Here is a 12,727-nt window from a genome sequence, read left to right as displayed (position 1 = left end):
GCATGTGGCTGTGTATAGGTGGGAATGGTGTTTCGTGGACTGGAGATGCATCTCGTCAGAAAAGCCACACCTTCAACTGTCGGATGTTGGTTAAGTTTGGGCACGGAGGTCCTGGAACGGAGGATGGAGCTGGAAGGCCTCGTTATGAGACCATGCAATGTTTCGCACTTACCCAGCCTAAAGCCATGATGGAGGAGGGCGAAGGTGTGATTATTAATATTTCTTTTTTTTTTCTTGCAATTTATAAAAGACAGACTGTTATCATCCAGAAACATTTACTGTATTGGTCGCACCTTTCTCACAGTTTTGGAAGTTACATTAATATGTTAAATTGTGTATGTGTGTAGATCTGCAGTCTTGTATGATCTGTGTGGCCCGGAGAGTGACCACAGTGGAGCGAATGGAAAGATTCAGCACCAGACACGAGCTCACAGGTGAGCATGTCTGGTCTTGTTTAGTAATTCTTTTATAATTTGAAGTGCTGCAGTAACCTCATGGATTCTCACAGTGGCATATGGATCGGCATCTCTTGTAAAACTGTGTGTGTTTTTTAAATTTTTTTATAACAGGTAAGCTGATTGAGATCGAGCATCAGAGCACCTTACACACCACTATGCGTCCCGGCTGGGAGGATTTGGTGCGTAGGTGTTTGCAGATGTTCCTGCATCACAGTGAAGGCCAGCCCTGGTCCTGGAAACGACACTACCAAGAGGGTAAGAAGCAAGAAACCGCATAAGGACGTTCAGTAGACATTTAAATAATTATTTCACATATGACTCATTTTGTGTTAGAGGAGTTAAAAATGTAGCTATTATAAAGTGTTAGATATTTATGGTGTATTACACCGAAACCATCATGGCATTCCTTGTGGAAATTATAAAACATTTCTGGCTCGGAATCATGAGTAATGCTTTCGTTTTCCCCCCTCTAGCTTGCATGAATGGTCGAGCAGAGACTCCACTGTACCACTTTTCCCTTTCTGACGGAACTCCAGTGACTGCGCGGACACACAGTGAGCTCTGCCGAAACCCGAATACCAACGATCCTCACAGCTACCTCTCCACTCATCTACTGCAGAGGTTTGCATGCAATATTTTTCATACTCTATAAATGTCCCTTCTTTTAGATTTGTGTGCACTTCTGTTTCAATCAAATTATAAAATAGTTTTGGTGTAGAAAAGTCTATGTGGTTGTGTTAAGAAATTTTTTCAAAGGGCATAAATTGTGAAAGCAGTAATATTTTCTTATTCTATCATTATTTATTTAAAGTATTGTATCCCCCCCCCCCCCTTCCTTAAACCTTTAGTGTAGACATTAGTGTGCTTTGCTTTTATCCATGTATTACAAAAGCTCATGCCTTTAGTGTTCACTTACATCGTACTCGAGTACGGTTAACATCTCTTGTGCCCATTTATTTATTTGCCAGCAGCTTTGTTAGTGCTTCCATTAGTGTATTGTCCATTGATCTGATTCTGTAGGGTATGTCTTGACTATAACTTAACTCAATGGACATATCGGAGGTGTTGAAGAAATGTAATATGCATCTGAAATTATTTAAAGCTATTCTATTTTTGTCATACTGAGACCTTGCGTTAGTTTTAATCACTTACACTTTTTTCATTTTTATTTTTAGGGAACCAAATAGTTACAGGCCAAACCAGGGAGGTGTAATGCGTTCCCAAGCAATGGGCGGTGCCAACCATAATTCCCAAATGAACATGACTTCTGGTGGGCAGATGGGCATGGGCAACGCCAGAGGATACAGCATGAATGACTCAGGCCATATGGGACCCAGAGGAGGCCCTATGTACGGCCCTGGGAACAGAATGAATCAGATGAACCCGATGCACCAGATGAACCAGATGAACGCAATGAATCAGATGAATCAGATGAACCAAATGAATCAGGTGAATCCTATGAACCAGATGAACCAAATGGGTTCAATGAATCACATGAATCAGCTTAACCCTATGAGTCAGATGAACCAGATGAATCAGATGGGGCATCCCGGAATGAATCAGCACCCGCAGCACTACCATAGCGGAGGGTATGGCCTGGGCATGACAAGTCCATCCCATGGTAGCCCAGGTATGAACCCGTCGCAGCAGAGCATAATTGGATCTCCACGGATACGAGGAAGCCCTAAGATGGGAGCCAGCCCCTTCTCTCCAGGAGGTATGAGCTTGCCATGTATACGTGTGCACCTGTCCACTGTATTCATCATGTAGTTAGCGCTGCTATTAAATAAAAGAATTTTTCTGTCTACTAGAATTCCGGTTTTCTCATGCTTTCTGTATCACTATATTTCTTGCACAGGTATGCACTCTCCAATGGGGCCTGTTGGAATAACTGGCAGTAGTGGCTCTTCTGGGGGTAACTCTTTCTCAAGCAGCTCCCTCAATGCGCTCCAGGCCATTAGTGAAGGAGTAGGCTCCTCCCTCCCCTCTACACTCACCTCGCCTTCTCACAAATCAGACAGCTCTCCTAGTATCAACTCCACCCAGCCCGGTCAACCAAACCAGCCTGGGGCCAGTAAAGGGCCTAATACGGGTGAAACGAAGAGCCCTGCCAGTACTCCTTGCACAGGGCCGGACCAGCAACACACGCACACATCAGAAACCTCATCAGATAAGCCGGATAGTCAGTGTAACAAAGATGGCCAGACTGGAGCTGATGTGCAGCGGAAGGGTGCAGAGGGAAAGGGCCATAAGAAGCTACTTCAACTGCTTACATCTCCACCGGAGGAGATGGCCATGGGAGCAGGAACCGGCACGCCCTCTTCTGGACGTGCTTCCACTCCGATTGGTGCAGACTCAAAGGAGGCTGGAGGTTGCATGACGAGCCCAAATTCCACAGGTGTATCATCATCGTCGTCTGCTTCATCAGGAGGCCCCACAGGGCAGCACGGTCCTGGATGCGTGTCATCTACGGGCTGTGCAGGTAGCCACCTCCCTTCTCATTCACTGCAGGAGAAACACAAGATCCTCCACAAGCTCCTGCAGAACGGCAACACGCCGGACGAGGTGGCGCGCATCACGGAAGAGGCCACGGGGAAGACAACGGGCATCGGGGGTTCGGGGCATCAGGGCTCAGACGGCGTAGGGATCGAAGTAAAGCAGGAGCAGCATAGTCCAAAAAAGCAGAACGCTCTGCTCCATTATCTTCTGAACAAGGATGATAGCAAGGAGACGGGCATAGACGTCAAACCAGGACTGGATGAGCTGGAGGGTCGCGGGGTTGGTACTGGAGGAACCACAAGCACAGACTCAATCAGCCACAAAATCAAAATCGAACCTGATGAGGTACGTAGGAGTGAAGTAATGGACCATTATAGCACCTTTCATATCCAGCGTGCTGCCAGCTTCATATCTGACCAATCTTTTCTTGTTGGGTTCCACATGAACCAAGTCGTGATACACACCTCTAGTTAAAGCTTATATATTTAACCTGGTCAATACAGATAAGGTAAATGTTTCTGTTTTTTTTTTCAGTTACAAAGCCTGCACAGCATTCTAGGAGGCTTGAAATCTGGATCTGGGATGTTTGCTGACTCTGGAAGCACAGATGGAGAAAATAAGAAAGGGATTGGACCCAACAATGCTCCACATGGTAAGACTGGAACTCGACTAATGATCTAATGAGTAATAATGATGTGTACAGCAGAAAACCACAAGAGATGTTAAAAATAATAGGAGATCTGAAAAGCTTTCATAAGCATGTTCAACTGTAGGGAATGTGACCCAACTAATTAACGCTAAATTTCTTCCCTGGTGTAGATCGTGAGGGTCCAGGGATGGGTCCAGGGATGGGTCCAGGGATGGGTCCAGGGATGGGTCCAGGGACTCGAGTGCCTTTCCAGAGAGCAGTGTCCATGGATGGTAAACCATTTACTGGGGGAAGAGGGACAGGCAGAAGAAGCGCTCCCTCCCCTTTCATTAAACAGGAGAGCTTGGACAGCCACATAGGCATGGGTAATATGTCTTGCTAGAGTTTTATTTATTTTTTATTTATTCTATTTATAATGTTGCTCTACGAACGCTTTTCAACATCATCTCCTCATCTCCTGCGCTTTCCACAGGAGGCCCTAATAGACAAATGAGCATGAACCAGATGCCACCTATGATGGGGCCAGGTGATTGGAGGATGTCAGCATCTGTAGGGAGCCCAGGGGGCGCTAACGGGCACCCCGGTATGGGTTGTCCGAGCATGGATCCAAATCCCAAGGGCATGATGGGAGGTCCATTGATCAACAGGTCAAAAAGTGTACCAACTTCAAGGTCCATACTACAGCAGCAATTAATGGAAATGGGTGTGTTGTTATTTTAATATATATGTGTGTTTGTGTGTTATATGATGACTGTGGGTTAGTGTGTATAATTATCATAATATTTTAGTAATTTTTTTTTTTTTTTAAATAAATTATATTATTCATTTAAAATAAATTATATAATAAAATAAATATATTGATTTCGTTTCCTAAGACCATACAATTTTTTGGGAAAGGTTTTCCTGTGTATTGAATGTGTATGTATGTTTGCAGGTGCATCTCAAAATGAGATGGGAATGAACACATTCAGAGGACAGCCACATCCTCCTCAGTCGCCATCATGGCCTGACTGTGGCATGGGAATGGACGGACCGCCTAATGCAAACAGGTGACGTTTTTTTATCAGTTATCCGTCTACAGCATTATGGGTTAGTTAGTGCATTAAGTCTTGAAAGCTGTTAATGTCTAAATGTGACCAAGGACACCGGAAAACGCTTTTCTACTTTAATCCAATAACTTAATCTATGCTATTTGTCATGGTATTTTAAAACTTGTAAACAGGAAATGATCACAGATTGGGTAAGAAAGAACCGCGAACTGACTGTTCTATATATCGTTCTTTTTACTACTATAGATACGCTGTCTACTTAAGATATATAATTTTTGTATGTATTTTTTGGATATATTTTTTGTATATTTGCATGTGCATTAGTACATGTACATGTGTAATTATGATTTTTTTTTTTATGTGCCTGTTTAGCTTGCAATTTGGCAACCCCCTGGACGATCTGCTTGTTCCTCCATCCACCACTGATGGGCAGAGTGACGAGCGAGCTCTGCTTGACCAGCTAGACTCCCTGCTCAACAACACCGACAACCTCGGTTTGGAGGAGATCGACCGAGCACTTGGGATCCCAGACCTCGTTGGCCAGGTCTGAGAAGAACGCCATTGCGTAAAAATGTATAACAGGAAAATGGGGGATATTGGAATGCAAGTGAAAAACTGTTGGGTTATTAAACACAACAAGTCTATTTGTTTACATAGAAACATTCTCATCAGCGGCACATTCCTGTAGATTCATAAGCAGTATCTATGAAGTTTAGCCTGAGACACGGAAACAAACACACAGCTGCATACACTCCTCCCGTACAGTATGTTTGGAATGTACCAGGAAGGCATTTCTCTTGATTTAATAAAATTTTACGAACTAGTTTAACATCTCCTCAATTGTCTTTTCTCACAGGGCCAAAGCACAGAGCAGCCATCAACCCCTACAGATCCTTTCCCAGGCCATGGAGCAGGTTATCCTGGTCCACCTTCCATGGGCATGCAGGGAAACTTTGGGCCCGGGCCCGGTCCTAGTCCTGGTCCTGGTCCAGGCCCGGTCCCTGGCCCGGGCCCCATGCAAGGCCATCCAGCACCGGGGTTTAACCCAATGATGCAGCAGATGGGTGGGATGATGGGCCCACGTATGCGCCCACGTATGATGAACGCTAAGCAGCCACTCAGACTGCATCTTCAGCAGAGGCTTCAAGGACAGCAGGTGAGAGACTGAGATATTATGCATATCTTTCTGAACGTATTTATCAAAAAGCAAGAGTCTTGCTCTCATTTCCCGAGTTTTTTAATTCGGAATGTGAAAACAGCATGCACACCCGCGTTATTACAAACATTAGTTGGCTTTGTGTTACTAGAGCCTTCGGAGTCGCGTTCAAGTCCATTTTCTCAGTCGGGAAATCATTTTTCATGTCCAGACCAAAATCCACACTCTAATTTAGTGTATATAGGTAACAGTGCCATATTGGCACCGGGTTTCGGTACCCAATCCGATATATTAGTAATGCTCATTATTTATTAACAATAAGGCTTAGAGACATAACATAAGCTGGCAACACAACCAAGCCCATGCTGCTTTTTTTTTAAATAATGAGTGAAACTGTATTGTTTTTGTTCAGTTCATGAACCAGACCCGACAGAGCATGGTGATGAAAATGGAGAACGTACCAGTGGCAAACGCTGGAGTGAGGCCTGGCATGCAGCCTGGCATGCAGCCTGGCATGCAGCCTGGGATGCAGCCTGGGATGCAGCCTGGGATGCAGCCTGGCATGCAACCTGGCATGCAACCTGGGATGGGAGGACAGGTATCTCAATGCTCACCCAACAAATAAATTCATATCAAGACACTGACACTTAGTCATAAATAGATATAGAAGATTTAATTTTAAAAAGATATGTTAAGTTCTTATATGGTAATTTGCATAGGCTTGAATTAAGCCTCGTAGTTAAATACTAAAAAAAATAACTTGCGGATCGCCACACGATCTCTCTCTCTCTCTCTCTCTTTCTCTCTCATAGTCTGGTTGTGTAAATCTGAATGCTCAAATGCTGGCTCAGCGAAATCGAGAGATAGCAATGAGAAGGCAGAAAATGTTGCTGCTGATGCAGCAGCAGCAGCAGCAGCAGCAGGTCGCAGCTGCAGGTTTCAGCCCTCCTCCAAATGTCACTGCTCCCACTAGCATGGACAACCCCATGGGAGGGACACCCATGAACCAACCTCCCGGGCAACAGCCCTTTAACTATGGAGGAAACTATGGTGGGTTAATATACAGCATCATTAGAGTAACAAAAAAAGCGAATGTTTGTCTGTGATAGTTAAATTGTTAAAACAATCAAATATTGTTAATACGCTTTAAAATGCTGTGAACAGTTTTAACATCTCTGTGGTGTAATTACAGGTATGGGCCAGCAGGGTGACCCGTCATTCACCAGCAATAGCCCGCCTAATATGATGGCCGGACGCATGGGGGGCCCCCAAAACCCCATGATGCAACAGCACACTCAGAGTGGGCCCATGTACCAGTCAGCAGACATGAAGGGATGGGGGCAAGGCGGCATGCCCATGAACAAGTAAGTGGAAGAACAGAATAGCCATAGCATGTGTGCGCATTTTTCAGTTGCGTTACATTGCCTTTAATGAGTATTGTTATAGTAATAATAACCAAAATAATAATAAAAACAATAAAGAATAAAATGATTCTATGATTTTTGTCATTTATTAATCTTGAATTCTTTTTTTCATTTGTTCGTTTATGATTATTTCTATTCTCAACCTGTTTTCGTAGCTTTAATCTTCACAGGTTATTTTCTCTTTGTATTACAATGGTTAAAGCTCACAAAATCACTTTGTAGCTTATTGCTTAAATTACAATGCAGTTGAAAAAAAAAATCCAAGCAAATATTTCTATAACTTGATCTCTTTTAAACTAAATTAATTTGCAATAAGAATACAGGGAAAACAAATAATAAAATTCCTTAAATCAATCTCTCCCCCCAGTAATTACCCACAGCAGCAACAGCAGCAGCAGTTCTCCCAGCAGGGGGCACCAGCGCAGTATGGGGGCATGATGATGAACGGAGCCATGCAGGGTGGAGTGAACGGGCCAGGACAGATGATGCCGATGCAGGGGCAGATGGGGATGAACCCCATGGGCATGGGTTGCATGCCAATGGGTCATGATCAGGTAAGCAGTTGCAGTGTGCATTAAGAGTTTGTTGTTGTTTAGTTTAGACTGTTCTATAATTAAGAAAATGAGAATTAGAATTTGGTTTATGTAATTTAACTATTAACTAAGTAGAATTTAAAAACTAAATATAATAATTAATGGCACATATTTGTATCCTTAAACAAGCTTGTATTGGTTGTTTTGCAGAAGTACTGAAGCAAAACACCATCTCTGCGAGAGAGTAAGGCAGAGCAGAGTCATATCACACCCTGAGAGCAGACACACAGTTCCGCCTGGCCACTGCTGCAAATGGACAAGCTGGACATGAGACAGAGGACTTGTCCACGTCACTGTGTTTTAATATACTCTCTGAAGCATTTGTGTGTGCCCCACAGAATAGAGTTTGAGTGCAACACACTGTTGATCTGCAGCCAAACTCGTGCTCTTATTCAAAGTTGTGTGTGAGTGTAAGGCCATACCTCACCACCAGAGGGTATGCTTTTCTCTCGCTGTGGAACTGCCATGGTGCAGTGTGGGGATGCACTTTATCACAAGGCTAATAAGGAAAAGAATATCTGCAATATGTTTTGCTCATTCTAGCCTTATTTAAAGACTCTCTGTGCAGAAAAAAACCTTGGTGATAAGACACGTTTTATCAGAAAAACTACTTTCAGGACAGACTGCTCCAATTCCACATTATATGCAGCTACGAGCAATAATCCTCTTCTCTATGCCATATATGTTAAAAACGGTGCACCATAAATAACAGAGCAAAAGGTACTGCAGTATTAACTGGGCTTTTTGTTTTATATGTGAATAAGGACAGACTTGTACATGTTGTACGCTCCAAATGTATCATATGTGCCCTTATTATATACTGTACATTTTTTGCACAGATTTTGGCCCATGTGAGGTCCAGCATATTATATTTTAGGTCAATATTGCTTTTGGGTGTTAATTCTATTTTAACTTTCTCAAAGGGAAAAAAAAAACATTTTTAAAAGATTTTTATCTTTTCTGATCTAACCTCGTTTTTCTTTACAGTATTGCAGTGATGGCAGCCATTTGTTTTTGGAGGGCACTTTTTTTCTGTGGAAATTAAATGGAGAAATCCTATCTGATCAAGCAGTTATGTTAAGATGATGTCACGGTTTATGTTTGTGTTATTAATCTGTACATTTTAAGGACATGATGGTGAAATTAAATAAGACAGTTATTTGCTCAGCCTTTCCCTGTAAGCTAGCTGTTACTATCATTAATGGTTTCACTTTTAAGCGCTGGGTCTTCATAAATCTACCTTAAAAAATTGCACAATCCAAAGATATAGATATTTCAAAATGTTGGATCATTATGGAATATATTTGGAAGTAAGAAATCACAATTTTGTTTGTTTTAAGTCCTGGACAAGGGTCCGATTAATTTATGTGGTCAAGGGAGCGAATAAGATGATGTTTTTCCGGATGTAAATCGCAATACAATTTATTCTTTTCCTCGATGTTGATATTGTTGTAAATAAAATTTATATTTAAACATGCTTCATCGACTGCAGTTTAAAGTGTTTGTGTCAATTCTTTTATTTGACCACAGGGTGGCGACAAAAACAAACAAAAGTCATAATTTCCATTCATCCTTAAAAGGACAGTTATATTGGGGTGTGGGGGTGTATTTAAAGTTAGGGCTTAGGGTTCAGAATTTACAGTTCTAAAAATTATTACATCTCTTTCTTTGGATAGTTTAGAAGACTTCCTAAAGTCTTTTTTTTTTTGCTGGGAATCTTTCTGACAAACATTAAGTGCTTTCTTTCCAGGGCTTTCTCTAAAATTAGAAAGGCTTCTTAAGCTGAGGGAACCCATAAAGGTTTTAAGTAGAATGCCACAACCTTGTTTCTCTAGCATAAAGACTTTTAAGTAGAACTGACAACTATCTAAAAACATAATACTGTAATAATAATGTATGTATATTTCTGATCGGGAAAACACTCTTGCAATCTTGTACATAGGGGAACCTGTAAAGTTCTTAAAGCAGAAAGAGGTTAAAGCGAAATTATAAGTAGAATTATCCTATAGACAATTCAGTGATTCCCTCCCCCCCCCCCTCCCCCCAAAAAAAAGGACCCATTAAAGTGTTTTCTGTTAAATTTTACTCTGCTGAAACTGTTAGAGGATAATTGTCAGTGGTTCTTAACCCTGGTCCAGGACCTCCAGTCCTTTTACATTTTAATGTTTCCTTTGATAATTAACTGATTAGTTAAATCAAGAGCTGAGAAATCACTGAAATGTCCTGGACAGGTAGAACCCTACAACCCAATTTTAATGTTTATTTGAGGAATTTGTCTGTGTGCACAGAAAAGAAGATCAAACTATTGGGTTTGTTAATGAGTTTCCCTGTCAGTTCCTAAGCAAAGATCCTCTTTTTTTCCCTGTAGAGAATCATCTGTGTATGGAGTAGTAATATGATTTCATTTAGGAGATGCACGTGCCTTCTAGATGAGGTCAAAAGTGTCAGATTTAGCCTTTCTGTGCATCTGGGGCATTAAGAATAAACCATAAGCCGTGTATGATATGTACAGTACTTGCAAACAGTCGTTATGGGTGGGCGAGGAATGCCATCCAGATACTTCAGCATTGTTTTGGTTTAGCTATTCAAATAAAACTCGTTTTATTAATAATATTATTAATATTACTATTATTAAAAAGATCCATTTTAGTGTGTGTGTGTGAGAAAGTGTCCAGAGGGGCTGGAGAGCTCCTTTTGGCCGTCTTCCTGGCGCATCTGCGGCCGCGGGGCTCTTGTGGATTTTACTGTTTGTTAATGTTTCAATCAGCTGTGTGCGCTGGAATGTGGCGCGCTTTAACCTGAAGCTCCCCAGGTGCGCCGCGGCGCCGCTCAGTCTGCGCGCTCCCCCCTCCCTCCCTGCGCTTGGCACACAGCTATCACACAATCACACACACACACACTGGCGAGGCGTGCAGCTGTGCAGGGAAATGAGGGAAAACACTGCACCGAGGAGACCGAATAAATCTTAGAACGATGCGCTTTTGCGTACTGAAACCCGTTTAACCCGTGCGCTCCCGGTGTGTGTGTGTGTGTGTGTGTGTGTGTGTATATATATATATATATATATATATAAACTAGTAGACGCAGAGTTTAACCAGTGACGCTGGAATGATCACTACTGTGAGAGAATGTTGCTCTAAATCTAGGTGGAAATGGCAATTAGTTTAGCATAAGTGCTCTTTTATAAGCAATATTTCGCCCCCCTTCCACAACTCCATTGCCTATTTTACAGCTTATTTCACAACCACACGTCTGATTAGCACTAAATCTTTTATTCCTGTTGGCAAAGATTAATGATTGTTTAGGTTTTTTTTTTTTTATTAAATAGTTTCCAAGAATATTTATCATATTTTACCAAACAGGCCTTTTTAGATGTAGCTGTTTAAAGAGTATTCCTGATGGATGAATAATCACCTTATTGAACCTAATCATTTCCAACACACACAAGGAGAGAGATAAAGAGGCAGGAGTCAGAAATAAGTTTTGTTTCTTGTTTTAATAAAAAAAACCATCAGATAAGATACACATTGTAAAAAACACAATAAGACCTTCATTGTAATATACAATACATTGTTTTTTGCTCAGCAATCTGAGAAATCAACGCTTTATAAACACAATATAAAACTTTCTAAAGGTGTGATCATATAAAAGCATTGGAACGAAAATCTAAAAAAAATTTTTTTTACAAAAGAAACCAGCAACAACAACAAGAACATCTTCAATAACAACAACAGATTGGTGGGCTGCGTGTTGATAACGGTGCCGTGGATTCCACAGCAGACAGCCATCTGTGCTGAAGTTGCACCCCCAGGTGAAATACGATGAATCTATGATGATCATCATATGGTTCATGTTTTTCATGATTTGACGGAGGAATGTCCTCATGTAAGGTTTTTGACCACAGTCTGCTGGACACCGGGTGAATCACCATACACCACCACACGGGAAGTGAAACATCACTCTTGTTCTTTGCTCAGTCAGGGATGCTTTAAACTTGCACCAGAGATTAATTGTAGATCTGGATAGTACTGTAGAGATACGTCTTCTGTCTTAACGGCACGCAATTCTGTCATCAGAGCAGCCATTCTGCAAGGAAGAACAAACAAGTTATTAGACAAGATCAGATTAAATTACACCAGTCTGGATATCTTTAAACATCAGTGATCGATGACACTGCGAGCAAAGCTAGTGTATGGAGTATTTACCTCGACAGAGATGCTGGCGAGCTCTGCGTTCAGAGTAGTGAGGGGACTGCGCGGAGTGGTCGAGCTCTTCTTCCCAGGCTCGTTCAGCTCCACTTGGAGATCCCAGATGTAGTCAATGACGTGCTGCAGGATCTCCACCTTGCTGGCCTTCTTGTTGGCAGGCAGCGTAGGCACCAGCTCCTTGAGCTTGCTGTAGCAGCTGTTCATGTCCTGCAGGAAGACGCTCATGTGCTCATCCAGCAGCGGCAGCTTGCACTTGGTGATGCTCAGGCTCTGATCCGACAAGCAGCGCACCACTTCGTCTCCGCCGACCTTGCTCTTCAGAGCGCATGTAGGTCCCACAACTTTCATTCTCGCAGTTTTGTTTGTTAAGTCCTTTCGATTCAGAGAGGGAAAAGTCGCTTCTAAGATGACAGCTCGTCACATGCCGCCCTGAGCCAGGCAGCGCGCTTTTATCCAGTAGGAGCGCGTCGGGGCGTGACCAAAGCGCGCGTGTTTTGAGTAGCGCACCAATAGGAAGGCAGCGCTACAACTCATCTGACCAATCAAAGACAGACTCTGGTTATCAAGTTTACAATCTGTTTTTTTTAGAAAAAAAAGGGGGGGGGGTGTTACAAATGGAAACAAATGTGTGTCTTTTACGGATGATGTGTGGAAATCCAGCTGTCCGTGGCCTCGAGACTCTGCAGGTGGA

General features: G+C 42.4%; 2 protein-coding genes across 3 annotated transcripts in view; one reads left to right on the top strand and one right to left on the bottom strand.

The window, feature by feature from the left end:
- ncoa3 (nuclear receptor coactivator 3) overlaps positions 1 to 9,305 on the top strand; it is a 42,212-nt gene extending 32,907 nt beyond the window's left edge. For both annotated transcript variants that reach the window (XM_053483887.1, XM_053483886.1), the window contains 17 exons: positions 19 to 204; positions 348 to 434; positions 570 to 713; positions 932 to 1,079; positions 1,634 to 2,175; positions 2,317 to 3,302; positions 3,492 to 3,609; positions 3,777 to 3,971; positions 4,079 to 4,309; positions 4,541 to 4,655; positions 5,028 to 5,199; positions 5,512 to 5,811; positions 6,224 to 6,409; positions 6,624 to 6,861; positions 7,004 to 7,175; positions 7,603 to 7,789; positions 7,979 to 9,305. In XM_053483887.1, the coding sequence (XP_053339862.1) occupies positions 19 to 204; positions 348 to 434; positions 570 to 713; positions 932 to 1,079; positions 1,634 to 2,175; positions 2,317 to 3,302; positions 3,492 to 3,609; positions 3,777 to 3,971; positions 4,079 to 4,309; positions 4,541 to 4,655; positions 5,028 to 5,199; positions 5,512 to 5,811; positions 6,224 to 6,409; positions 6,624 to 6,861; positions 7,004 to 7,175; positions 7,603 to 7,789; positions 7,979 to 7,987 (4,016 nt within the window). In that variant the 3' untranslated portion in view covers positions 7,988 to 9,305. The remainder of the gene's footprint in view (positions 1 to 18; positions 205 to 347; positions 435 to 569; positions 714 to 931; positions 1,080 to 1,633; positions 2,176 to 2,316; positions 3,303 to 3,491; positions 3,610 to 3,776; positions 3,972 to 4,078; positions 4,310 to 4,540; positions 4,656 to 5,027; positions 5,200 to 5,511; positions 5,812 to 6,223; positions 6,410 to 6,623; positions 6,862 to 7,003; positions 7,176 to 7,602; positions 7,790 to 7,978) is intronic.
- Positions 9,306 to 11,305: 2,000 nt separating this feature from the next.
- id1 (inhibitor of DNA binding 1, HLH protein) lies at positions 11,306 to 12,452 on the bottom strand. Its single transcript, XM_053483595.1, has 2 exons — positions 12,034 to 12,452; positions 11,306 to 11,914 (listed from the first exon to the last, which is right to left on the bottom strand). The coding sequence occupies exons 1-2, from the start codon at positions 12,382 to 12,384 to the stop codon at positions 11,879 to 11,881; spliced, it is 387 nt and encodes a 128-aa protein (XP_053339570.1). The 5' UTR covers positions 12,385 to 12,452; the 3' UTR covers positions 11,306 to 11,878.
- Positions 12,453 to 12,727: the final 275 nt, after the last annotated feature.

This window comes from Clarias gariepinus, chromosome 23 (assembly GCF_024256425.1).
Source record: "Clarias gariepinus isolate MV-2021 ecotype Netherlands chromosome 23, CGAR_prim_01v2, whole genome shotgun sequence".
Taxonomy (NCBI): Eukaryota; Metazoa; Chordata; class Actinopteri; order Siluriformes; family Clariidae; genus Clarias; species Clarias gariepinus.
The sequence above is the reverse complement of the archived record's forward strand: the minus strand, read 5'-3'. Positions and strand labels throughout refer to the sequence as shown.

Excerpts from the sequence above, each read along its gene's own strand:
- id1 (XM_053483595.1), bottom strand. The coding sequence starts at position 12,384 with ATGAAAGTTGTGGGACCTACATGCGCTCTGAAGAGCAAGGTCGGCGGA. Across the intron at positions 11,915-12,033 it reads TCGCCAGCATCTCTGTCGAG|AATGGCTGCTCTGATGACAG; the intron begins GTAAATACTCCA and ends TCTTCCTTGCAG.